General features: G+C 52.6%; 1 protein-coding gene across 1 annotated transcript in view; it reads right to left on the bottom strand.

The window, feature by feature from the left end:
• HMCN2 (hemicentin 2) overlaps positions 1-26,660 on the bottom strand; it is a 150,356-nt gene that overhangs the window by 112,980 nt on the left and 10,716 nt on the right. The window contains exons 2-10 of the mRNA XM_036117053.2: positions 18,912-18,982; positions 17,680-17,838; positions 16,681-16,803; positions 8,916-9,087; positions 8,167-8,273; positions 6,908-7,028; positions 4,962-5,225; positions 2,219-2,363; positions 1,609-1,730 (exon numbers count right to left, since the gene is read on the bottom strand). Coding sequence (XP_035972946.2) covers positions 1,609-1,730; positions 2,219-2,363; positions 4,962-5,225; positions 6,908-7,028; positions 8,167-8,273; positions 8,916-9,087; positions 16,681-16,803; positions 17,680-17,838; positions 18,912-18,982 — 1,284 coding nt within the window. The remainder of the gene's footprint in view (positions 1-1,608; positions 1,731-2,218; positions 2,364-4,961; positions 5,226-6,907; positions 7,029-8,166; positions 8,274-8,915; positions 9,088-16,680; positions 16,804-17,679; positions 17,839-18,911; positions 18,983-26,660) is intronic.

The raw sequence follows: 26,660 nt of genomic DNA, 5'->3' as shown, positions 1-26,660 counted from the left end.
GATGTGGGCCCGAGCGCTCGCAGGGAAAAAGCTGGGTCCACACAAGCTACACGTGTCAATGACCTGCTGTCACAAAGAACATGTGAACTTCACAGCCCTGAAAAATGATACTGCAGAAACCAGCCAGAAATAATATTCTGGGGCAAATGAGAAAATCTGACTGCAGCCAAATTAAATAGCATTAAGGTATTATTGTTCATTTTATTAGGTGTAATCATAAAATTTTTATTATATGGGAAAATGTACTTTCTAAAAAAAAAAAAAAAAGTGATAAATACTGAAATGTCAGGATGCCTACAATTTAGTTTAAAATAGTCTAGCCAGAGAGCGAGAAAGCAAATATGGCAAAATTTTAGCGATTAGTAAGTCTAAGGAATGGGTGTGTGCGTTTCCTTATACTGTTCCCTTTTCCTGTCCTTATCATTTATAAAAAGTAAAACCATGGGGCGCCTGGGTGGCTCAAGTCAGTTAAGTGTCCGACTCTTAATTTCGGCTCAGGTCATGACCTCGGGGTTGTGAGATCGAGCCCCACGTGGGGAGTCTTTCTCTCTCCATCTCCCTCTGCCCCTCACCCTCCTCAAATAAATAAATCTTTAAAAAATTTTTTAAATAATAAAAAATTTTTAAAAATATAGAAGTAAAACTGTTAATTCATTCTGTAGAAGCACGTTTGCAGACACATTATATTGTTAGATGATAAAAAATCAGGTCGTCATATGTGTATGTACGTGTAATACATATGTATAATACTATCCCATTTTCTTAAAATGCACACATAGATAAAGGTCTAAAAGGAAGTAAATTAAAATGCTGTGGAGGTTGGGGTGCCTGGGTGGCTCAGTCGGTTAAGTTTCCGACTCTTGATTTCGGCTCAGGTCATGATCTCGGGGTTGTGAGATCGAGCCCCAAGCGGGGAGTCTGCTTGGGATTCTCGCTCTCCCTTTGCCTCTCCCCCTCAATCCCATGCTCACTCTTTTTCTCTAAAATAAATAAATAAATCTTTTTAAAAAATGCTATGGAGGTTGTCTCTAGAATAAGACCACAGGTTATCCAAATCTTCTTTTGCCTGTCTGTACTCCCCGCCGTCTTCCTGCCAGGAACATCGCAGTCTGTGTGAGATTAGAGGATGCAGACTGGCTAATCTTTCCATGTTCCTTGGGCTCCTTTTCTTCTCTTCAAGACAGTTTAGATTCTTGATTTAAAAAACGGAGCCCATTTCATTTCTAGACGGCCTGTGACGTCTCCAACCTTCCTGAGCTGGATGGTGCTATCCTGGCAGGGACCTGGAGGCATTAAGGGAGGGGGACTTCCGGATGGACAGTGGCCCCTGGAAGGGCCTAGGGGAGGAGGGCATGACCCTAGCCGGGCTCCTCAACCTTCCTCCATCTGAGATCCACAGGCCGCTCCTGGGTGACAGCCCAAACGGGGCGCCAGGGGGCAGGTGGCAGCGTGGGCAGTGGACTCTGGGGAATGGACAGTCCACGGCAACTGGCTGGCATGCTCCCCCCCCAGATGGAGATGCCCTGGGGGCAAACCCTAGAGGGAAAAATCAAGAAGGGGGTGGGGAGGGTATACGAGGGTATACAAGGACGGGCCGAAAGGACAGACCTGTGACAACAATCTGGGCCTTTGCTCGTCCGGTCCCAGCCCTGCTGACGGCCGTGCACTCATACACCCCTTCCTCGGTCTTGGAGGCCCGTGGGATCTCCCAGCTGCTGTTTCCCGACACCCTGCAAACCCAGAACAGCTGGAGACACACAATCCCACTGACCCCAGCCAGGGTCCCCCAGCCTCATCCGGTCCCTAAACCCTGCCCAGAGGGAACAAATCCTCTTGGAGAGGCTGTCTGACTCTTCTTACCACCAAGGACATGCAAATTTTACAACATGCTGTGTGACTCTGAGCAAGTCCCTTTCCCTCTCTGAGCCCCAGACTTTCATGCATGAGGGGGCGGGTCTCAGACGGTCCTTCCTGTTCTAACCCCAGGAGCTGGGCCCTGCATGGGATGAGTGATCCAGAAGCTGGGGAGGCCCACAGCTCCTTCACAGGGTGATGACCCAGCAGCGGTGGGAGCTTTGGGGACCACCCTCCCCCATCCCGGGCCATGCTGCGAGGTGCCCAGGAGGACATTATGACCGAGACCAAAGGTCCTTCTCCCGCCACCCACTCCCCTCGGACCCCCGGGGCTGGGGACACTGGGCGGCCGGCACCCACTCACTGCAAGTGCCTCTCCTCGCCCAGCCTGGCTCCGTTCCGCCACAGCTGTAGCCGGAAGGGCAGGGTGCTGTGCACAGAGCAGGAGACCAGCAGGGGCTGGTGCAGGTAGCCATGGATCCTGGGGGGCATGCTGACCAGGGGGGCACCTGTAAGCAAGGCCCAGCAGTGAGGATCCTTCCCTGCCGCCCCCCACAGCCCGCCCTGGTCAGCGATGCAGACGGCCGGGATGAGCCAGGATTCCATCCGGTGGTCACCAAGAACAGATTGCTTTGCCCCTGCCAGCTCAGTTTCCACCTCTATTAAATGGGCTTCATCCTGGTACTGATGTCCCCATGCTGTCTGGGGAGTTGGTGAGAGACAGGGCACGTGCACACGGCATGGCAAGCCCCCTCGGGATGAGCTCCTGCTGTCTCTGTGGTTTGTGGGAAGACCAGCCGAGATGCACCAGTCTGCGCCCCCGCCTTCTCTACTGTCCAGGACGTAGAAGTCAGACCAGTCCAGAGATCTGATGAAATGCTCCCCAGATTGGGCTCTCCGCGCTTCCAGACCTCTCATCTGCCTGGAGGGTCAGTCTCACTCAAGGATGTTGGAAGAAAGCCTTTTTTTATATTTAAAAATAAGCAAAGCTGGAGTATGGCTGTGAACCCAAAGTTCACACGCATTTCTGAGATAAAGTAAGAGACTTAATGAAATCTCACAGTTTGTGATGAGCCCCATGGGGCCCCCTGGAGACACCCTCCCCCACCTATCCCTGGTCTTGGGGTGACACGTTCTCTCTCCTTGGCTATTGGAATCGCTTCAGTGGGAAGGTCTGAGAACACCCCCACGGGGTCAGTGACTGCCATCAGGGCCTCGCTGGGGGATTGCAGGCGTAGGCTCAATTCTCGCCCTGCCCTGCCCCCCCCATCCCCACCAGAGATGCTCCGTGGGTGAGACAATGCACCAGACGTCCTCCGAGCCCAGAGCTGGGGGTGGGCGGGCGGCGGGTGACATCATGCTGCAGGCTCCCTGCCACATCCCAGGGGAGAGGGATGTTGGACTATCCAGCCATGTCCTCAGCTGTGTGCAAAGCAGCCACTGCTCACCCACACACACTGGAAGCCTCTGCAAGGCCAGCTCAGGCTCCGTCCTCCATGAGCTGAATGGGCCCAGGGACCCGAGGCCCAGCCCTGCCACCCGCCCATGTCTCCAAACCCAGAGCCTCCTGCTCGAGGCCAAACTCCCAGCTTCCCAGACCTAGAAGGTGGGGAAGGAAGGAAAACTCCAAGCCACCTCCCTTCTCCCTGCCCTGCCAACACAACACACACACACACACACACACACACACACACACACACACATACACTTTCATCTAGAGCTGAGGTGAAGACCAAAAGCCAGAGCTTAACTCCAAGCCCTTAGATTCATCTGAAAGACCAGGAGAGAGAGAAACAGAGGTTGCTATTGCCCCTGCTGAAACTCCTTCCTGAAAATTCCTCCTCGGGGTTATATAAGCCAAGGGACAAGGGGCCCAGGGACCACAGCAGGGGAGTGGAGACCAGGAGGCTGAGAGAAGGGGGTCCCCAGCCCCCCACCCTGCCCCACGTGGGTTCTCAAAGTCCTTCACCTCACCATGGGCACCTTGGTGGCCTCCCTGCACCCCTACTTGAAGTAGACAGAGGAGTCTGCTCCTTGTCAAGAGATCCCCAGCAAAGATGTTGGGTGTCAGTGACATCCATCTCTGTGAGCTCCCCCCAGGCCACGGCCACGGGAAAGGGCGTAGTGAGCAGGAGGAGGGAACAAAGCCCAACAAGGAGGCTGTTGGCCAGTGAACTCAGATACCCCAGGCTAGGATCAGAGGCAGAGCCAGAGAGCTGAAGACTCAGCCCTGTGCTCTGGAAGCTTCTGACCTGGATGGGAGACCTCAGGGACACAAGGGAACGAGCAAAAAGCCACATATGACCAAGGATAGGACCATAAAATGACCTGTGCCCACAATGACATGAGAGTAACAGCAGTTGCTACATATGGGGGGCCCTGGCCCACAATGCCCACATCCTGGGCACAGCCTCAGGGTACCCAAGAGATGTCTTGTTATGTGTATTAGCTTACGGAACCCCTAGGGCAACCCTGTGAGATGGGTATCATGAGCTTCTTCATCTGTAAAGTGAGGACACACCTCAGAACTATTACAAGCACTCAGTGAGCTACTATATGGCAGGTACTTGGCTCAGGATTGTCCCATGAGAGGTGCTCAAGACAGTGACTGGGATTACCATGACTATGGTTATGGAAGAGCACACCCACATTCACTGCCATGCCCCCCGCTGTGCCTACGGTGCCTAGCACCATGAAAAACACAAAAATGGATGTTAGATGGATATTTAGATGGATGCATGCATGCATGAGTGGGTGGGTGGATGGACATTTGGACGGATGGATAGATGCATGGACGAGTAAGTGGGTGGATGGATGAATAGGCAGATGAATGGATGGATGTTTGGATCAATGAGTGGGTGGGTGGACAGATGAATGGGTGAGTGGATGCACGGGTGGGTGGATAGATGGATGGCTTGGTACTAAATCCTTGACCTGATTGCTACATCTGAAGCATCTCAGTATTTAGCCTGATGCATTGCAGAGTGTGCTGCTCATAGAAGTTTAATGAACTTTTCCTCATCTCATCTAATCAGGGAAGGCTTCCAGGAAGAAATGGGTCTCCAAGTGAGCCAGGGAGCTGGGAGCAGTGAGAGCCACTCACTCACCTGGGACCACCCCACTGTAGGAAACTCCAGAGACACGGAGCAGGGGATTCCCCTCGTGGTCTTTGCCCTTCACCTTGAGATAGAAGCGCTCCTGGGGGGCGTGGAAGGGCGGTCCGCCCCACAGCTGATGCGTGGATCCGTTCGAGAGGGGCCTCGTGGGCAAAGTCAGGAGGGACCGCCCTGAGCTGTGTGAGAGCTCCACCGAGTCCAGGCGGCCGGGTGCCTGCAGGCCCGTGGAGTTGATCACCAGGGAGATGGGCACCCCTGCAGAGGGAAGGGTGAGGAAGAAGATCCTGGCGTCTGTTCTGCGCTCCATGATCCTCTCCAAGCAGGGGCCCTCGGACCACAGTCAGAGACCCAGCCTGCTTGGCCCTCTTACCGGCTTGCTCACCTTCTGTTCCCTGTGCCACCTAATGCTGGGGGTGGATACAGAGGGGGCCTGCTACTGTCCGTGGTCCTGAAACGCCACTGTCCATCCAAACCATGGCTTCCCAGGGCTGCAACACCTCCAGTCTGCAGACTCGGGCTCACGTGGAGTAGAACTGGGAGAGGGCATTTCTCTCCACCCTAACCCGCCCCCCCCCCATTAACTCTGGAATTGCATCAGGTAGGTTCTGGGACCAGCCTCGGTGAGACACACGCTAGTTTGGGAACTCTGGTTCCTGCTCATCCTCTCTCCTCTGTTCAGCTTTCCTTTGATTTTCCTTCTGTTTTATTAGAAATGGACTTTTCACACTATCCCAGAAAACGTAAAATTGGGGTTGGGTTTCATAATTCCCTTAGTTGATTTGGGAATGTCGCTCAGGTCTTTCCCTTTTCAAACAGTTATTATTTTTTTTCCTTAGAGATCATAAACCAGGAAACAGAGGGTGTGGTTGGTATGATCCATCAAATGCCTTAAAATCTTTAAGAAACATGGAACAATCTGGAAAGGGCATATAAAAATCTGGAAGTCCAGATTCCTTTGAAAAAGAATGTGTGTCAGTGCTGGGCCCCATCCCCATGTTGCAACAATCAGCCAAGGGCACGCTCCCTGTGGTGGGGCAACCACTACCCTACTCCCTGATGCCCCTTCAGTGAAGCCAAGTGCTAAATGCTATTTATCACTTGCAATCGCCCTGCTGTTTCTCTCTCCTTTTTTTTTTAAACTGTCTTGGACCCACCTCCTTCTCAAAAGCAGAAACCAAAGAAGATCGCATGTGGTCCGCCTTCACCCTCTTCCACTGGGGACTGGCCCTAGGGGCCCTTCAGTTTTCAAGCACTGCAGTTAGGATTTTTTTTCTCTCCTGGCTCTAGAAGTTTCCCTGCCTCTCCCCCTTCCTACTACTGGGAAAAACAAGCACTAAATAAGCAAGCGGCCCCCTTTCGCTTTGAAGATGTTACCGCTAGTCCTGGCAGAGAACCAACCAGGGCTGACAAGGATGACAAAGATTAGAGGAAATGCACATTCAAAAGCTCTAAGGATCTGGTATCTACCATTCTGGTCACCAGTCAGTGATCTGGAGTTAGCCTGACCTGGTCTAGGTCCCTCCCCATCTCCCTTCTGAGCTGGACCCAGCAAAATCCTCTGAAGGGCCCCTGGTGAGCGATCATACTTCCCAAACTATAAATTGGGACCCCTGACCTGGCCACCAGATGGTATTTTCTGGCATGAAGCTCTGGCAACCTGAGCCAAAAGCCCCTGCCTGCTCTGGAGCCCAGGCTTCTCCAGATGGAACCATGATGGGGCACACAGGCAACACCAGATCCCAGTGGGCGGCTTCTAACCAGAAAATCGACCTTATGCTTCCAACTCTAACATCTCCCTAGGCTCCCAACCCCCACCCAGCCTGCACAGGGCCCATTCTAGCCACATACTTAGGGCCTGCCCCCCCCACTTCCAAAAGGCAAGCCCCACCTCTCCAGAAAGCAGCTCTGCATCGCCCCCAGGGTCAGGAGCACTGTACCTTGCAGGGGCCACTCAATGGTGTGGTTGAGGTCCAGAGAGGGCTGAGTGGAGAAGCCGGCTCGGAAGTCGATGTTGCTGACACCTGTGATCCTCACTGAATGGCGACCACTGCTATAGACCTAGCACAGACCCAGACCCCATCACCAGGGCGCCCGACTCCAGCTCCAGGGCAGAAGGTGGCCGCCCTGACCTGCCTCTGGTGCCTGCAGCTGCAGTTCTCCCACCTTTGCAGACACATGGGCAACTTCCCTGCTCCCTGGGGGCCCAGCGCTATGCTCCCAAATGCAGTAGAAGAGGCCCCAGCTATGGCTCTGTCCTGAGCGGGACTCTGGAACCTGCTCTGCCTTTCCAGCCACCCCTCCCAACACCCACAGCCCCGTCTGTCCCCCTGCATGTCTAATCCCCGCCTTGCCTTCCCCACTGGCATTAGAGCTCTTGGCTCAAAAATGCTCAGAGTTGGGATGCCTGGGTGGCTCAGTCAGTTGGGCGTGTCTGCCTTCGGCTTGGGTCATGATCTCCAGGTCCTGGGATCGAGTCCCGCATCAGGCTCCCTGCTCAGCGGGGAACCTGCTTCTCCCTCTGCCTGCAGCTCCCCCTGCTTGTGTGTTCTCCCTCTTTCTGACAAAAAATGAATAAAAATCTTTAAAAAAAAAAAAGTGCTCAGAGTTTGAAGGGCAGGGTCAATGTTGCCCCTTCGTCGGTACCATCCACACCTAGTTCAGGGCCCAGCACCTCGGAGGTGCTCCATAAACGTTTGCTCAACCAGCAGGAGCTCACATCCTTCCCAGGCAGCAGCCTGCCCCATCCCAGGACCCTCTGCCAGGAGCCCAGCCTACCCCCAGTCCCTGGCCTCCAGCACCTTGCAGATTAGAGCAGGCCCACCTCCCCCTGCCAGGCATGTCCCTCTAAGCCATCCTTCCCCCAAGGTCACCCTTGCTTCCTTTGTTCATTCTTCACAGGATAGGTTTCTGAACCTCAAGCCGGCTTGGTCACCCACCTCTGGACACTCAAGCTGTTTCTCCAACTCTTTCTTAAAAGTTCCCTAACTAACCCCAAACCACTCTATCCTCTCACTGCTGCAAAGCAGAATACTCCTCCTCTGTTCTTGACCCTTTGCTTCTATTGATATGTCCCCGTCACCACCCATACTCCAGCCCTCAGCTTCCCAGGGCCCCAGCTCCCCAGGACAGGCAGGAGGGAGACAGGGTCTTGCCTTGGTGAAACCGGTCCCCCTCCCTGGGCACCAGGGCGCCCTACCTTAATGGACCACAGCCCAGGATGCTCAGGCTTAAAGGCCACAACCTTGGCGGAGTCAGGGATGTTGAGAAGCACGTTGAGGCCCTCATCCTTCTGTAGGATCCTCCCTGTGGAACCCCCAAGGATTTCTCAGTCCCTGATCCTTTCCTGGCCATGACAGAGGCCCCAGCCTGTCCCCAGGAGCCCAGGGCCCTCCAAACACCAGCCTCAGGCTTCCCAGAGTAACTGACAAGAGACCTTTGGTGGTGCTCGGCCCTTCACCTCATTCTGTACTCCACCCTCACCCACCCCCAGGTGGGGGTTGGACACCTCGCCTCTAGACCTGGGAACTCGTGACATCCTCGGAGCACCATGAGGCCGGGTGGCTGGGTCCAAATCACACTGACCCTAGGTGACCTGGACAAGTCACTCCACCTTCCAGAGTCTCAATGGCGTGCCACTAATTCTTGCCCCGATTGACCTGCTAGGCCACTGTAGGGATCCGCTGAGAACATGGGGAAGACCACACATGAGCCTCACATCCCAGGGACTGTGGTTATCTTAATTCCCCTCGCTTGGCTGCTAACAGCCTCCCTGCTCCCTCACCCACCACAGGCACCCTCTCTGCCCTCCACGTGGCATCCCCCCCTCCCTCCTTGTTCCCGGAGCCTTGTGTCCAAACCCCCTGCCACCCCGGGTCTCTCTCTTTATCCCGTCCTGGACTCCTAGCTCAGTCTCGGAGTCAAAGATGAGGCCGGTGCTCCACATACCCAGTGGGTCGCGGACTTCGATCTGAGGCCCCGGACCGCTCAGGGAGATGGTGACCTCCTTCAGGCTGGGGTCAAAGGGAATCTTCCACGTGTGCTCGCCCTCTTCCTTGTGGTCCGTGGACAGCAGGTGCACCTTGGTGGCCTGGACCGCTGACTCTACCCACTTCAGCACCTGGGAGGCAGGCGTGAGAAGCTGATGCCAGCAGGTGCCTGTGGTCTTGCTTAGAACTGACCCACTGGAGGCAGGTCTCTAATAGGTTCCCAGCAGAATCCAGTCCCCCACCTGGGTTTTAGGCAGCATATAGGCTTTCCAGGTCACCCAAGGCCACCCCCACTCCCACTGCCCTACACCAGGCCAATTTACATTTCATTACCTTCCTGGCCTATGGGCTGGGAGCTGTGACACCCGAATTAAGGCTACTTGGAGGGAAGGGCCAATCTCTATGGCACCCACTACTTCCTCCAGGAAGGCTTCCTGATGCCTCCTACACACAGGTGAACGCTGGAGATCTGGAATCTCCCCCAGAACAATGCAATTCACCATCACCCCAAGGGGCCTCAGACCACCCTCCCACCAGGGTGTCATGCTCTCTAAGCAGGCCTGAGAGGGTCTGCTGCAAAGACAGAATCTCCTCCTGATCCGTTACACAATATTGAGAAATATTAAATCCTTAAATCCTATAATTGCAGATTCATTCTAAAATCTTAAGCAGGTAACAGGTGAGGACTCCCCCTCCAGACTACCAGACCACCTAGGTACATGTTTAAAGTATGATTTGGGGGGATTCTCAAACTCCCTCAAGCACCCCCTTTGAATGCATAGACCCCATGTCAGCAACACTGGATCCAGTCTAAGATATCTCACTGAGCACAAAATTATTGAGTTTCTCCAAATCCTCACCATGGTCTTCAAGACCCTATATTCTGTCCTGGGTTTTAGGCAGCTGTCCAACCTGACTCAAGGTCAGTGTGCCCCTGACTCTCCCCATGCTTGCAGGGTCGGACTCCCATGGTTGGACCCCCATGATCCCACCACACATGCTTCTCTCTTGCAGAAATGACCTGCAATCTCTTTATCAACCAATTCCTGGCTAGATTCATACCTGTCTCCCCTCTTGGCCTGGGAGCCCCATGAGGGCAGAGACCCTCTGCTATGCCCCGAGCTCAGTGGCTGGCACAGAGAGGGTGTTCAGGAAGCTTCTGTTCACTGTGTGTGATACAGCGGGGCATCCACCTCCTTAATAGGGGCATCAGATTCACCTTACAGACACCTCACTCCGTTCCACCCCCAAACCAGCCTTGTAATAGCCACGCCTCCCAGTTTCCCATTAGAAAACCAGGAACGAGGATGAAGAGGGGGCCTCCTTCCAGGCCAAGTTACTTTCACGTTTTGCCAAGATGCTTCTCGAACTAAACAAAATGAAACATGAACGTCACTGTACAACAAATGAGCACCATAGCCACGGAGAAAAACAAAGAGCTCCTTGTGTACTGAGAACCCAGGGGTTCGACTGAACTTTCCCAGTGGAAGGCACCCTGAGGGCAGAAAGAACTGCAAAGAAATTCTTATTTAGTAGCTTTGAGTTGGCACAACCATCAGTACTGTGCTCATAAAACTGTTTTATGTATCTTGCAGGATAAAGCAAAGAAGTAAAAGATGTTAAGGCTTGCTGAACCAAGATTTTCTCTTACAGCCAAGTGTAAGAGAGAGTTGCAAGTATTTTATTTATATACAAATTCATTCCAAGTGAATTTATAACCCGGGGGTTTCTCAATACCATTCCCCACTAGGATTGTTTGGAGAAATGGCTGATTCCAGGTCTGGGGCAGGTGACTCACAAGGTAAGCCTGAGACAACTGTTAGTTCCATTAAGCAAGGAAGTTCTCAGAGACTAATGGGACATATCAACAGGACACAGGAACCAGCCGAAGGGCAATCCCATTAGCTAAATCTGGGGGAACTTGAGCCCCCCAAAAATAATGACTTGAATCAACACAAACGCATCCAATTAAAGAATCCGTGTACCCATAATAATACTCGAAAGAGAATAGCAAAATTCAAACAATAAAACCTCTTGCCACCAATGAAGGCAACTTCTTCGTTAAAGAGAAAGAACTAAGTATGATCCCTGCCTTTTCAATAGGTTTTCTGTGCTTCAAAAAACCAAGTCATCAAAAGCTCTTCTTCATGGAAGGATGCCCACTAATAAATGTGCAAGAGATGAAATGTCCATGTGGAACCCCAGCATTACCCCACAGACCACTTGAACCATAAAGGGAAAAACATGTCCCTACAATACAGAGAGCCGGCTGTCACCACCTTCACCCAGGAACCAAACCTACCTTCAGGAATAGCAGGACAATCAGACATGACTGGTAAGTCCTGGTGTGATGCAACAGAAAAGACACACAGCACCAACCATGAAACATTCCTGCCCCAAACGCTGGCCTCCACTAATCAGTCCCTTAGAGCTAACTGCCAGGTTAGGGGATATACAGCGGGAGAAAGGAACAAATTAATGACATAAGGAAACAATCAGATGAATCTGGAACCCGGGGTGTTGAACAATCAAGGCCTCTCCAACAAGTTAGTGGCAGGAAAAAAAAAAAAGGGTAGAAGGCTCCAGATGTAATCAGACTTAACAGACATAATGAGCAAATGAAATGCATGGCCCCTGATTAAATCCTGATTTGACAAAAACTGTTACCAAAGACATTTTGAGGACAATTAGGGAAATTTGAATTTGAACTTGGCATTGGATAAAGCAGCAAAGTACTCTTCATTTTATTAGAAGATATTGTGGGTTACGTCCAAGATCATATTTCTTTTTTAATTCATACTGAATTATTTACAGAGAAGATAGAACAGAGAGATAAAGCAGGTGGGGCAAAAATGGTAAGTGCTGAATCTAGTTGGGACACAGGTTCTTCTCACCCTTTAAGATCTTTCATAGTAATTTTTTTAAGTAAAATCCCTTAAAAAGAGCAAGTATGCCATGACTTTCATGTATACCCCTAAGCAACCACAGTGGGGATCTGTTGCCAATTCCAATCAACTGGAAGTGATATTGTCGGACCAAATCCAAAGCTGCATTCAGTCACAGAGAGGAGAACGCTCTGTGATTGATGAGTAATGTCTGCCACAGATACAGGATGAGAAAAGCGGTATCTTACGTGCTGCATATTGGCCACCCTTGCTCTGAATCATAGTCCTACCGTGCGATCCTCCACGAAAGCGAACAGGAAAAGAAGGGAATTGGACGAATTGCCCGAGATTGAAAGAGCGACTATGTTTTATTCAGACTGAGCTGGAATGCTGGTGCCTAGATTTTAGTTATCCCAGGATAAGAACCCTGTGTTCTGAAAACTCACTTGTCTGTATGCTTGGAGCTCCCTCCTTCTGTTTTGCCTCGCCTTCTAAGTAATGTTTCTCTTGACAACGTTCTCCGTGCACACGGGAGCTGGCTGGAGGAAGCAGCGGCCAAGGCCCCCAGCTGGAGGGATGGACAGAAGCTGCCGAGGTGAGGCAACTGCCCCCACCCCAAAGCCACAGCCCCCTGATCACTGTCCTCTTCCCCCACCCCCCAACCCCAGGGTCATGCCTTGTCAGGGGTTGGGAGGAGATCACAACTGAGCAGAGCTGCTGGGAGGGGGCGGCAGCACCAGCTGACACCGTCCCAGAGAGATCACACCCATTGCTGTGCTGCAACTGTCATTAGAAGCTTGTCCTAAGATGTTCCAACAGAGGGACGATGCCCAGGAGTTCAGGCTACTGAAGCTCAGAGAAGGCTCACACAGAGGACGACGCCAGTGACCCCACCAGGAGGCGGCGTGCCTCCTGTCCTCCTGCCACGGGGTCTGCCCCTAAGCACATCACAGCCAGGGAGCTGGGGGTGCTGACCGTCTTGCCCACAGCAAGGCCAGACCCCCCGTGGGCCCAGGCCTGCAGACAAGGCTTTCTGGACCCTGCAATGCCCCCAGGGCTCCGGGCAGAATGTAGGGAGCCTTCTGAGCAGAGAGCCTTCATCCAGCAAGCTCAATGTTTATTTGGTGGAGACAATGGCTTCCAGATGTTAGCAGGACTGGGGGCCTGCGAGCCCGAGCTGCAATGGGGCTCATCTCTTTGTCACCGATAGGGAAGGAACGAAAGAATCTGGCACTGCTACCCCGGCCAGATGGCTGCCGCTCGGCCCTTCACGGCAGATAAATCATCCCCTGAGGCTCCTCCCCGGACACTTGACAGCCAGGGCGGCCGAGGAAGCAGAGAGGAGAGGCCAGGGGGCCTAGAGGGCCTCAGAGCCACAGAGCAGAAAGCTGCGGCCCGACTGTGGGGCCTGGGTCAGGAAGCTCGGTGGGCAGTGATGGAGAGAGAGCACCAGCCCCTTCCAGATGCACACCGCTGGGCACTCAGGTCCTGAGCACCTGTTCCGAGAGAGCCCTTACTCTTCAGGGGGCTTCACTGGAGCCGGGCATACGTTCTGGGCTCCATACCAAAGCAGGGGGCTAGAATCACAGCCATCACTAACTCTTTTTTTTTTTTTTTTAAAAGGTTCTGTCTTTTTTTTTTAAGATTTTATTTATTTATTTATTTGAGAGAGAGAGAGAAACAGCATGAGAGGGGAGAGGGTCAGAGGGAGAAGCAGGCTCCCCGCTGAGCTGGGAGCCTGATGTGGGACTCGATCCCAGGACTCTGGGATCATGACCTGAGCTGAAGGCAGTCGCTTAACCCACTGAGCCACCCAGGCGCCCTAGAATCACAGCCATCGCTAACTCTCACCAAGGGCTTCCCAGTGCCTGCCGGTCACCCCTGTCTCACTAGGCAGGGGCTCTCTTAACCCACTGTGCACAGGAGGAAACAGAGGCCCAGAGAGGTTAAGTACTACGTTCAAGGTCACCCTGCAGGCAGGTGGCAGGGCTGGGGTCTGAAGCTGGCATGGGGCCCTAACCTTCCACCATGCTGCCTCCTCCCGGAAGAATCCAGAATGAAGTCATCTCTGGGGCCTGTGCCTCCTGATCTGTTAATTGGAACCACCTGGTCAGACCTCCCTTCCTCCCCCACCCCCCACACTTACTGTCTTAGAAGGTGGTTCACCTTTCCCCTAGTTGATGTGCAGAATCTGGGCGATTTGGCATATTTGTACGGGCTGGTGCTAGACAGGGGAAGAGGCTGGGCTCCCAGAACGGACTTCCCAGGAGCAGGGAAGGCTGCAGAATGAGGGGGTTTGCCCAGCAATTCTGGCCAACTCTTCTGGGGCTGGTGACAGTACATTGAGCTGGGTCTGAGCTGGGGTAAGGCTGTGCTTTGGCCGGGGGGGTCTTGGACCTAGCTAAGCCTTGACCAGAAATGCACACTCCCGAAGGGCCATGGTGCCCACCTCCCCTGTCCATTGAAGGATGGCAAGAGCTCCAAATTACCCCACCAAGAGGAGGGGATCTTCACCTTGCTTCAATTACCCTAGAACCCCAAAGGGCTACCGACAACTGGAAAAAAGCAAAAGCTCAAAAGCACTGAGACCTAACCTGGATGGATTCTGTCTCTGTGCCCAGCACCTGGACCTGAGCTAGCCAATAGCAGGTGCATGGTAAGCGGGAAATGAAGGCAAGAGAGAATGCAGAATGTGTCCCTCTTGCTACACTGGGCATACTGTGCAAAGGTAAAAGGACTGACTACACATGCACAGTTTGGGGACTTTGGCAACTTCTGAGGAGTCATTCTCTTAGCTGGAGCCCCCTGGCTTGGGCAAAGGCACTATTCCCTCTCCTTGGGCAGGGGTGGGGGGCGCGTGGGGGGAATGACCACAGCCCTGGCTGTCCTGGCCACTTTCTCAGGCTTGCTAAATGTCTGGGAACATCTAGAATGACACAGCTCTGTGTCCAGGAAGGAGAAGGATCCAGGCCCCTACCCAGAGGCAGCCAATCCTGGCCACTGGAGGTCCCATCACGTCAAACACAGACTGCCAAGTCAGGCTCCCACAGCAGAAGGCTGGCCACCATGGCCAGGAGCCAGTGGATTCACCCCACTTTCCCTGCCTCAAGAGAGAGAACAAGGGAGCCCAGCCCCACACCTGGGCAAGCTGTCCCCCGCTGACCTGTCCAGCTGCCCTGCTGATTTGCCCCTGACCTTCAGAACCCAGCTCATGCCCAAATAGGTCTCCCCCCAAAACAAGGACTGAGCCATCCCTCCACTCCCAAAGGCCTCCCACCCTCACTTGGGCGGCTCAGTGCCAGAGAAGGCTGACATGCCAAAAAATAAAGTCTAATGTGTCCCAGAGAACCATAAACGCCATTTGTCAACAGGGAGTTAAGGCATGCTAATCTAAACATGGCCCTGGAGACCATTCTCTTCAGTCCATAAATATATAACACAAAAAAACTCTCTCTGGAGGCTACAGCAGGGCTGCTGGGGCTGGCGCCTGCCTCCCAGACACGGCCTCTCTTGCCTTCCTCTTCCCAGGGCCTCAGGCACAAGGGACCCCGCATCTGTCCATTTACCAGCTATTTACTGAGCACCTGCTCCGTGCTCGTAGCCTCATGAGGTGCCGGGGATACAGCAGCAAAAAGGACCCATAGTAAGGGCCTGTCGCTCAGGGAGCGCACAGCCTAACGGCGTTCAGTGATGCCACAGTTATAAAACTGCAGTTACGTAAAGCAGTACCAGGAGCTGGGAGAGGGTATGAAAGAAGACTTAATCTTGATGGGAAATCAAGGAAGGTCTCCCAAGGAGAGAGCATTTCAGCTAAGACTGAGAAAATGAGGAGCCAGGGGAGGTGTAGGAAAAACAAGCTGCATGAGCAAAGGCCCTGGGGTAGAAAGACATGGGACACTGAAGAAACAGCAGAGTCTAGTGAGGTGGCAGCAGTGAGCAAGGGGAAGAACACAGGTCATGGGGTCAGAGAGGCAGGAGTCAGAGAAGGCTCTGGACCTTCTCCAGGGGACAACCAGGAGAGACCTGTTGGTCAGATTTGCTTTAGAAAGATCCAGTGTACGAGAGATGGCTCATAGAGGCTCAAAAAAGTCCACTGAGAGCATCCCTTCCCAACTCTGCTCAGTGACTTCACGATGGCAGCTTGAAATCAGCCAGGGTAGGAGGATTTATACCACAGAAATGGGCATGCTCGTTCTTTTCAGGGAGGTGGTTGTGCACATTTACCAGCATGTCACTGGAAGGATCCCTCTGGTACCTGGGAGGGAACAGACATGTGGGGAGAGGGAAAGCAGGGCGAGCCCTGAGTGGCCAGTGGCGCCTGGAGGGGGGGGGGGGAAGGACAGACACCTGGTCTCGAACAAGACAAGGACACAGACACCTGGTCAGCACTGACGACCCTGTGCCTCGGGACATAGGGCCAAGCAAGCCCCCGCCTGCTAAGTCCTCCAGCAGGATCTTCTGGCCCTGAATCTGATGTCCCTTACCCCCCACCTACTCCTCTACCCACCCCTGGGTTCCCTGACTCTGGGGAGAAGCTCACCCCCTACCCCCACCTCTGGCAAACTTTGTTAGGTCCATCCTCCCAGCCTGCACCATCTGGGGGAGCCAGGATGCTTCCTCAAGTTCCAACCTCTTTACCTGCAAAATCGGGAAGTTCAGCACACCTGCCTTTGGGGTGGGCAGCAGGTAGAAGGGTCTGGCGAGGTGACGTCATACAGCCCTGAGCATCGCACTCGCTGCGCTGGCCACAGGGTGAGACATGGTGCTGCTCATCGATGGCAGCGACCCAACAGCCAGGCACAGACACCCAGAGATGCAGGATGGCCAAGGAAGGCTCACCTCGGTCACCTGCTGCTTGTCCAGGTGGAACACCTGCCCGGAGCTGGTGGCAGCAATCTCCTCGTAAGCCAGGTAGCCGGGATGAGTGCGGTCACCACAGTCCCCTGTCAGCACGAAGACCACCTGGAAGAGGGACATGAAGCCTGGCTCGGCGCTTCCCTGGCCGCCTCCTTCAGGTGTGCGCGGCAGGGCCGGAACGAGGGAGGAGGGACCCAGGGCGAGCCCTTGCCTCTCTCTGGGCTCAGGCAATGCATCTGTAGAATGGGAACAATGGGAGTACCCATCCCGTGGGGACCAGGGCTGAGGCGGGTCAAGGGTGTAGCACGGGACCAGGAACACTTCAGGTGCTCAATAAATGGGAGCCGTTACTAAATCTACAGCAAGGAAGGGAATGGAAATCGGCTCACTCCAAGCAGCCCCTGGGGGCCACAAAGTTAGAAGAACCTTGGAGAACGGAGTTTGTTCCAGATGGGAGACCAGACACCAGAGAAGCCGTCCCAGCTCTTGAGAGCTTGGCGGAGGAGGTCACACGGTTGGGTGGCCCTTCCCCCTTCCCCGCGCACATCCCCCCCACCCCAGCCCTGGCTGTGAAAGGGAGAAGCAAAACCCCAGCAGCAAGTCAGGCCCCCAAGGCAGTGGGAAAAGGGCCCCACACCGCAGAGATGGGAGCGGGGGCAACGCCAGGAGGAAGATGGATTTGCACAGACTCTGACAGGGTGCGAGCGAGAGGAGCGGGTGGTGTGGTCTTTATCAAGAATGAGCCTCGCCAGGTGGCAGGAGCCCCGGCGGGCGGGGGGCCCAGAGCATGAGAACACACTTGGACTTCACCAGACCAGCTCGCTCTTGAGGGCCGGCGGCCGCGCTGGCAGGGACCCTGGAGGGGAAGCAGCCGCCCTCCGCTTGGCAGGTGGGGGCTCAGGCTGCCCGCACTGGGGACCCCGGCTTCCTCAGCAGCCCTGGGGGCCCCCACACTCGAGCCCCCCAGGCCGGCCCACTCACCTGTGACTGTTTAAGCTGTAAGAGCCGCAGGACCTCCTCCTTCTTGTGGTAGTCCTTGGCGCGGGCATCCGAGAAGACGTAGATGAAGGAGCCGGGTCTGGCCACCTCCACAGCAGCCTTGATGGCCCCCACACTCATCTCTGGGCAGTCACCGCCCCCCTGAAGGGCAGGGGTGTGTCAGGGGCTGTTGCCCACCTCTTCTGGGTGGGGCCCACCTAGGGACACCTCTGACACCAGCGGGTGGTAGGGGGAGGTCTAACTTTAGACGAGTAGCACCTTCCCCTCGCTCACCCATGCAAGAGAGGCAAGGTCTCTCCCATGGGGTCAGCACATCACGCTTATTTAATTACCACTACGATGAGTGATACAAGCTGGGGAGGAGGGCTGGGAGCCCTGGGATATCTAACAGGTGCCCCCAGAGAAGCCCCATGTTAGCCGAGGCTTGGGAGAGCAGAGGGTGCCAGGGGGTGGCCAGGAGAAGGAGCGGTGGGCATGGGGCAGAGAAAAGCATTCAAAGCTGCCTCCCCAAATCCACTTCATAGCCTGCCCTGGAATCAGTCCCAAACCAGCACACACTCCCGCCGTCCCGGACCACGGACAGGAGCTCCGCTCTGGGGAAGGGAGCATGTCCTGCCTGACCGGCTTTGCCCAGCCAGTGCCAGCAACGGGGTTTGCACATGGTCACTTCTCAGTGATGCTTCTCTCCTGGGTTCACTCATCCAGCCCACAAGCACTTCCTGTCCCCTCTATGTGCCGGGCCTGTTCTGAGCCCCACGGGAGCTGGCCGTGAATTAGATAGGTGGGGTCCCTGCCTTCAGGAAGCTGCTGCTGTCGGTGGGCGGGACAGATGCTGAACCTGGGTGTTCAGTGTGGCAAAGAAGCCCAGCTGGTTTTGGGGGTCTGGACTGAGACCTCTCACACCCTCCTTCCACTACCACACACCTCTTCCTTCCACTGCTTCACCCATTCGCTAAATAATAAGCACCTACAATGCGCAGGGCACAGGGACTCCCACAGGTACTTGGGTCACTGAATAAAGGAAGGAACCCCAAGAAGTACAGGATCTTCAGCATCCCCAAGCTGGGGCGCAGGTCAGAGGCAGTGCTGGGAGACAGTTCATGACAGTAGCCGGAAGCCACCATCTTGGCCCCTGGGTGGGGCAAAGACCTTGGCCTCAGGCTTGGACTGGGAAAGGAATGGGGGGGCAAGCAGCCAGGGGTGGGGTGGTCCACCTGCACATAGAGTTCTCTCAGCTCTCTCTGAAACACCGCTGGGTCTGCCGTGAGGGTCACTGGGCCAATATCTGCAGGGAAAAGAGAGAGGGGCTGAGGTGGGCTTGTATTCCCAGACGTACCACCTCCATGGGGTGGGGCAGCAGTTACAAGATGTGTGACCAGAAGGGAAAGAAGGTAAAACCTGGGCCCCAAAGACACCCTCCCCAACCAAAAGGGGAGCAGTAAGGGGGCAGTTTCCAGGTTTTCCAGGCCATTCAGCCCCCTGCCCTGCTCCAAGCCAGGCCAGAGCTCCAGGGGAGCACAGAGGTGAGACAGAGGGCAAACCCCCAGTTCCTCCTCAAAACCACAGTTCTCAATCTTTTCTGAACATGGCTGTCCTAGGAACCTCCCCTGTACCACTCTGCCCACCCCACCATCAGTGGGAAAGGAATTCTGGAAAGACAGAGACAGAGAACTGTCCAACACCAGACTGATCAACAAGAACAAAACCTTCCAGAAACTCCATCCATATATTAGCTCATTTAAAAAGAGCAGCGTTAAATTGCAAAGGTTGACTACACCAAATGTAGGTGAAGACACGGGACAACTCTAACTTCTGTCCGCTGCTGGTGGGAATGCAAAATGGTTCAACCACTTTGGAAGATAAACAGAACTTTCTAAAGCCTTAAGCATGCACATACCATGAGACCCAGTCATTTCACTCCTAGGTATTTACCCAAGAGAAATGAAAACATATGTCCACACCAAGACTTGTGCTCAACTGTTCAGAGCAGTTATATTCATAATAGCCCAGAACTGGAAGGCAGCCAAATGTCCATCAACCAATGAACGGATAAACAAACTGTGGTCTCTTCATATAATCCAATACTGCTCAGCAAGAAAGCAGAACAAGCTACCAGTGCAGGAAACCACACAGATGGATTTCACAGATATCATGCCGCACGAAAGAAGCCAGACACAAAAGAGTGCACATTTATATGGTTCCATTTATAGAAGTTCTGGAACAGGAAGGAATAATCTAAGGTGGAAAAAATCAGAACAGAGGTTGTGTGGGGGCTAGGGAGATACAAAGGGGCTGTCAGGGAAGGCAGAAATGTTCTATAGTGTGATGAGAGTGTGGGTTCCACAGGAATAAGGTTTCTCCAAAGTGCAAAGCAAAGATTTGTGCATTTCAATGTATGTAAATTTCACCTCCTAAAGCCAGCGCTATGGAGAACAATCATCACTGAGTGGGGGTGGAGGGTGAGAAGAGGTCTAGATGAACAAGAACGGCAGAACAGTTTTGATATTTGGTGATGGGGATGTAGGGATTCATTACACTACTGTGCTGACTTTGTATATATTTGAAATGTTCCCCGATAAAAAGATTTTTTTAATAGCTGTTAATTGAGAGTCACAGTTAGCATAAGACAAGGCTATCAGGGCACTGAAAACAGGGCTAGGATCCCAACTCCCCATGTGGATGTGTGCACTAAGGGGGTTTTACAAGGTTCGTGGACATCAAATTTCTCAGGAAAATATTTCATCTGAGTCCTTGGTGAACTCTAATAATGGACTGTTTTTAGTTCAAGAATTCTAAATTCTAGTCACCCTAAAAAAATTCCCATACTCTTCGACTAGTCAACTGACCTTGGTCCTTCTTAGGGAAGGAAGCCCATGGAATTATCCAGCATTCATCCACAATTCTCAAGGAGGTGCGGACACCAGCTCTTCTGCCCAACAACTTTAGGAACCAATCGTCCCCTGGGAGCCCGTGCCTCTGTGTTCTGAATTTATTATTCATCATGCCCAACACCCCTCCCTTAGCTGCTCAGGCGTTTACCAAGCCTCCCCCCTCTCCCCGGCCTCTCACTTTCTGAACTCTGCAGTAATAGATTCAGCCAAACCCTCAGCCTTTGCTGACAGATCTGATTGGGATCCTGACTCCATTCTTGAGCCACGGGGCCTCTCAGACCTTACTTCACTGTCCCCAGGCTCAGTTTCCCCATCTGTAAAATGAGGCACAGAACAACACCATCTCTCCTAGCTGAGAAGCATCACTGTGAGAACGCAGCGGGGTCAGGGAGGGACAGACCCCGCATGGGTCCCGTGTACACAGCAAAGGCTCAGCAAACATGGCCACGTGGCTGTTCATGCTCCAGCATGAGGTCCTCAAACTCCAGTTTGACGGAGAAAAGCAATAATTTTATTCAACATTGGTTCTTTCTTTATTACGTGATAATACATGGTCGATATTTAAAAAAAAAAAAAGTTCACTAATGATACTGACATTTACTAAGCACTTACTAAGTCCCAGTCCATGTGCCGAGATGCTTCCCGAGCATTCGCTCGCTGAATCCTCCCTGGCACCAGGTCGGTCTCAGTCTCACCCACATTTTACAGAGGAGAACATGGAAGACTAGAGAGGTTAAGTGACTTGCCCAAAGACACACAGCCAGTAAGTGGCAGGGCTGGGATGAGCCTAGGTCCGTACAACTCCAGAAACCGAGCTCTGGAGAACAGCTCCCTGTGAACTATGTATAGAAATTCCTGACACAGAAAGAGAAGGGAATTCTACCAACCAGAGATAGTCATTCTGATTTTTATACATAACCTTCAACACTTTCATGCATATTTGTAAACCTGCCTCTTGCACTCATGCATACTATTTTACACAGAATTTCTACTGAAGTACAAATAACATACTATTTTTAACATAATTCTTTTTACCGAATAACATATTTTGAGCAATTTTCCAGAAGGCTAAACGCTCAGTTTCAAAATCATTTTTAATGGCTACAAAGTATTTCTTTTGTATAAATGACTAAGGGTGGATGTGCTTGATCCCACATTGCTTTGTTTCCAGTTTTTATAATGAGCAGTGTTACCAAGAACACCTCTAGATCCATAGCATTTAAGCACCAGCTCAGTGGATGCCTTGGCATATACTCCCATGAGCACAATTACTGGGTCAAAGGCCAGGACGTTTGTAAAGACTCTGGAAGCAAGTTCAGTAACCTCATAACTGTCCTCCCCTCCTCCAGATGAGCCAGCCACTCATCCGTCTACCTGCCAATGCTAGGGAAGCTGGCCTGCACCCAGTTTTGCTCACATGGATAATGGACACCAATGGCTCATTGTCTGTGAAGCCAGGGAAGCCATGGGGGAGCCCAGCTCTGACTCTGGCTGCCCCCAACCCCCATGGTCTAGTGACCTCAGCTACCCTCGGTTCCCAACACGGGACCAGGGCTCAGCCGACCACCCTCTCTCCCATTTGCGGCAATGTGAGAACAATAAAGTCGGTGACATCAGTTATCACAAATCAAGCAGCGGTTGGAAGGGCAGCCCTTTATTCTGCAGTCTATGCTCTTCCTCCCTGGGCGGCGGGCGGGCGGTGAGGATTACTGTCTTTCGTGGAGGGACAATAATTGTTCAGGGGAGTTGATTCTGTTCATGGTTCTACCTGGTAAGATAACATGTTGGTCACCTATGTCCATTCCTTCTGTTTTTCTTTCCTTTTAGTTTTTTTTTTTTTTAACAATTTTACTGGATTGAGAAACCCAAAGTGGGCGGCCCAGTGGTAGAGGGCAGGGAGGATGCCAAACTGACCATCTAAGGTCTAGCCTTCCACCGCCATGGCTGTTCTAGGAGGGTCTGCCCTCTGGGAGAGAGGAAGATTCTCCCAGGAAATCGCCCATCCTGATTCTCCCCACACCCCTCAGCCATGCTCAGTGACATCCTCATCCAACCTCCTTATGTTCCAAGCACCCAGCCAGCTCATGCTGAGGGCCAGGGACTATATGGCTAAAACACAGACTTGGAACATTTCAGGAGCCAGAGAGGATCCTCTGAGCTGGAAAGCCCTGGAAAGGATTTTAAGGTTGGCCTCTGTATTAGTTTCCTATTTCCACTTTCATAAATTACTACAAACTCAGCCTCTTAAAATAACACACATCATTTCTGGAGGTCAGAAGCCCTCAAATCAAGGTATCATCAGCAAGGGTGTGTCCCTTCTGGAGGCTCTACAGGAAAATTTGCTTCCTTGATTTTTCCATCTTTGAGAGGCCGCCCGCACTCCTTGGATCGTGGCCCTCCTCCATCTACAAAGCTTGCAGCAGAGAATCTTCCAGTCTCTCTCTCAATCCCCTCTGCTTCTCTGCCACATCTCCTCGGACTCTGACCCCCCTGCTCCCTCTTACAAGGAGGCTTATGATTACTATGAGCCCATCCGGATAATCCACGATAATCTCTCCATCTCAAGATCCCTAACTTAACCACACATGCGAAGCATCTGCTGTGTCCAGTAACAGATTTACGGGTTCTGTGGATTAGGACATGCACATCTTTGGGGGGGGGCGTTTCTTCTACCTCCCACAGACTCCATCATCCTGTCTCCGGCAAGAATGGACTTGGGAGGGTGCCTGTGTGGCTCAGTCTTTAAGCGTCTGCCTTCGGCTCAGGTCATGATCCCAGGGGCCTGGGATCGAGCCCCGCATCGGGCTCCCTGCTCCGCGGGAAGCCTGCTTCTCCCTCTCCCACTCCCCCTGCTTGTGTTCCTGCTCTCACTATCTCTCTCTCTGTCAAATAAATAAATAAAAATCTTTAAAAAAAAAAAAAAAAAGAATGGACTTGGGAAAAACCAATTCAGACTACAAACCTATGTGCCAAACATAACAAAGCTGAAGATAAAGAGATCCAAAGACCCCACCTTTTTAAAGATGGAGAAACTGAAGCCCCGAGAGGAGAAGGAAGTCCTTCAAGGTCAGCTGGGAAGATCTGGTGCAAGAGTTACCTGGATATATCATATAGACAGTGACCCCTTCTCCTGTTCACCATTGTAGGCCTCGGGCCAATTTCAGCCTGGTATATGGTAAGCGCTCAATAAATGCAGTTCCAATGAGTGACTGAATAAATACATTTGAATTCCATATTGCCTGAGCAGCTCCAGGTCAGGACAAAGCTTCATTTATCTCTATAACCTGTCCCAGAACAACACTAAGCATACAGTCAACACTCAGCAAGCATGCGCTGAATGCCAAGCCCAGCCGGTCCCCAGGCCCTCCCACTACAACACGCTGCTGCCCATCTCTCAGAGAAACAGATACAAAGCGAAGCAGGAAACTAATGTGATTATTTGGGGCACGCAGAGGAGTTAGTCATATGGAGGAAGGGCTGGCCAGATGGACAAGGGTGTCCGTGATTGCTCTCAAGACAGAGGGCAAGGCCCCAGCAAAGACTGAAGGCAAGGGTTTTTTAAATGCCTGCCTCAACTTCTGAGAGTACACACTTACACACACACACACACACACACACACACACACAGAGGAATCTGGGATTTCTTCCTTTTGCTGAATAGATCATCCCCAAGCCAGTTCCAGGTACGGGGTGTTACTGATGACTGGTCCATCATTCCAGGGCAGGACTGGCTCCCAAGATGCAAAGGGGCTGGGGGTATGGAGGTCTCCTTGCCACCTGTTCTCCCAGCCACCTGCCCATCCACAGCTACAGGCAGCAAGCCAGAGATGGATGCCTTCTTGTCATTAATTAACACCGGCCCACAGCTTCCTCTGTCATTCCTGGGACCCGCTGCACATTGTCACTCACCATCCTGAAACCCCACCAGGACAGGGTGCTCTCAGCAGGATGCCCATTTCAAGACCCATCTTCCAGCAGGACAGAGTGAGGTGCCTGGTCAGGGCAGGAGAGGGTAGGACACCTGACACATTCCCATGTGAGTTTACCCACTGAAAGGGGTCATTTGAGACCCTCCCAATCTCCTTCTTTCACCCAGTCCAGGCAGGGCTGGCTCTGGACAAAAAGCTCTGATCACCTTACATCTTAGTATGCTGCATGACTGATGATGGTGGTGGTGGTGGTGGTGGTGGTGATGGTGATGTTGATGATGGTGGTGGTGATGTTCATGATAATGGTGGTGGTGATGTTGATGATGATGGTGTTGGTGGTGGTGATGATGTTCATGATAATGGTGGTGGTGATGTTGATGATGATGGTGTTGGTGGTGGTGATGTTGACATTGATGTTGATGATGGTGGTGGTGGTGATGTTGATGAGGGTGGTGATGGTGGTGGTGGTGATGTTGATGAGGGTGATGATGGTGGTGAGGCTGATGTTGATGGTGGTGGTGGTGGTGATGGTCACAGCAGTTTCTATGCCTTGAGCACTTATTATTTTATAAGCTTGAGCTCATTTCTATTTTTTTTTTCATCTCCCTGTTACGACTGAGAATACCAAGGCTTAGAGAGAAAACAATGCCCTTAGTGTAGGTCAAAGAGCTAGTAAGTGTAGTTAATGTCTGTCCTGGTTTCCTGGGGCCACCGTAATAAAATACCATGAATTGGGTGGCTTTATACAACAGAAATTTCCCTTCTTGCAGTTCTTGAGGCTAGCAGCCCACAGTCAGGGTATCAGCAGGGCCACGCTCTCTCTGAAGGCAAATAGCAGCAACCCTTGGCGTTCCTTGACTTGTAAACACATAAGCACTCCAGTTCTGCCCCCGTTATCGCAGGGCCTTCTCCCTGTGCTGGCCCTGCATCCCTCCTTCCGATGAGAGCACCAGTCATATGGGATGAAGGGCCCACTCTACTCCAGTATGAGCTCATCCTAATGAATTACATCTTCAGTGATCCTATTTCCAAATAAGGTTATGCATATTCTGAAATTCTAGGAAGGACACGAATTTCATGAGGACACTGCTCAACCTAGAACAATATCAAATCCACTTGCTTGGCTCCAAAGCCTGTACCCTTTGCCACCGGCTTTCCTGTCTCCAAAAACCACGGTGGTGATGGTGATGGCAGTTTAATATTTTAATATGATTAACTGTTTTAATACTTGGTGCTGTTCGATGCACTTGGCACACATTCACTTAGAAAAAAAAAAAAAACAGCAACCAGAGAAGTCGACTATTTATTATCCCCATTTCACAGATGAGAATTTGAGGCCCAGGGAGGTGAAGTGACCTGCCCAAGGTCTTACAATGCGGAAGACGTGGAGGTGGGATTCAAAGCTGATCCGTCTCACCACACGTTCAAGATCTCAGCCGCTGCCAAGCTGCAGATACTCAGAACTCATTCCCTTGTTCCCTAGTCCCTCATTCTTGTTCCTGGAGGGGGAGAGAGGCTCGTGACTGAAGGTGGGCACTTGCCAAACAGCTGGGCAGATGTGGCGTGCAGTCCCTCTGAGCAGGGCCCGCCGGCCGGCTGCAGAAATCATTAAACCCATGACCTTGGCCCCACTTGTGCTGCCCTTGAGCATCTGAGCCCCAGAAGCCTGGCCCGGAACCATCTCTCCTCAGGCACATTTTTTCCGCTCCACCAGAGGAGGGTGTGGAGCTTCTGGGACATGGGAGGATCACGCACAGGATCGCACCCAGCTCCTCACCCAGGTGATGCCCCTTACCCAGAATCCTGTGCCCCAGTGTAGTTGGTCAGGACCACAGCGAGGTGCCAGAGGTCCAGCCTCAGAAAGACCTCATGTCATGGACTCTTCCCAGGGTCTGCCCTTCCCCTCTCCTCCTTGAAAGCAGGGCTTGAATCCTGGTGCCAATTCTGGATTCACACCTGCCCCCCTCCTCCAGCTGCAGTCCCCCCAGGCAGGGTCCCACAGTCTGCCATGATCATAGGCAGGTTGCGTCCCCTCTCTGGGACACAGTCTTCCCATTTCTAAGGCAGGGGCTAGAGAAAACGAACTCTAGCCTGCTAGAATTCCAACAGTTCCTGAGCTTGGGGCTGGGTGACTGTGATTCCC

The sequence above is a fragment of the Halichoerus grypus genome, chromosome 14, assembly GCF_964656455.1.
Source record: "Halichoerus grypus chromosome 14, mHalGry1.hap1.1, whole genome shotgun sequence".
Classification (NCBI taxonomy): domain Eukaryota; kingdom Metazoa; phylum Chordata; class Mammalia; order Carnivora; family Phocidae; genus Halichoerus; species Halichoerus grypus.
The sequence above is the reverse complement of the archived record's forward strand: the minus strand, read 5'-3'. Positions and strand labels throughout refer to the sequence as shown.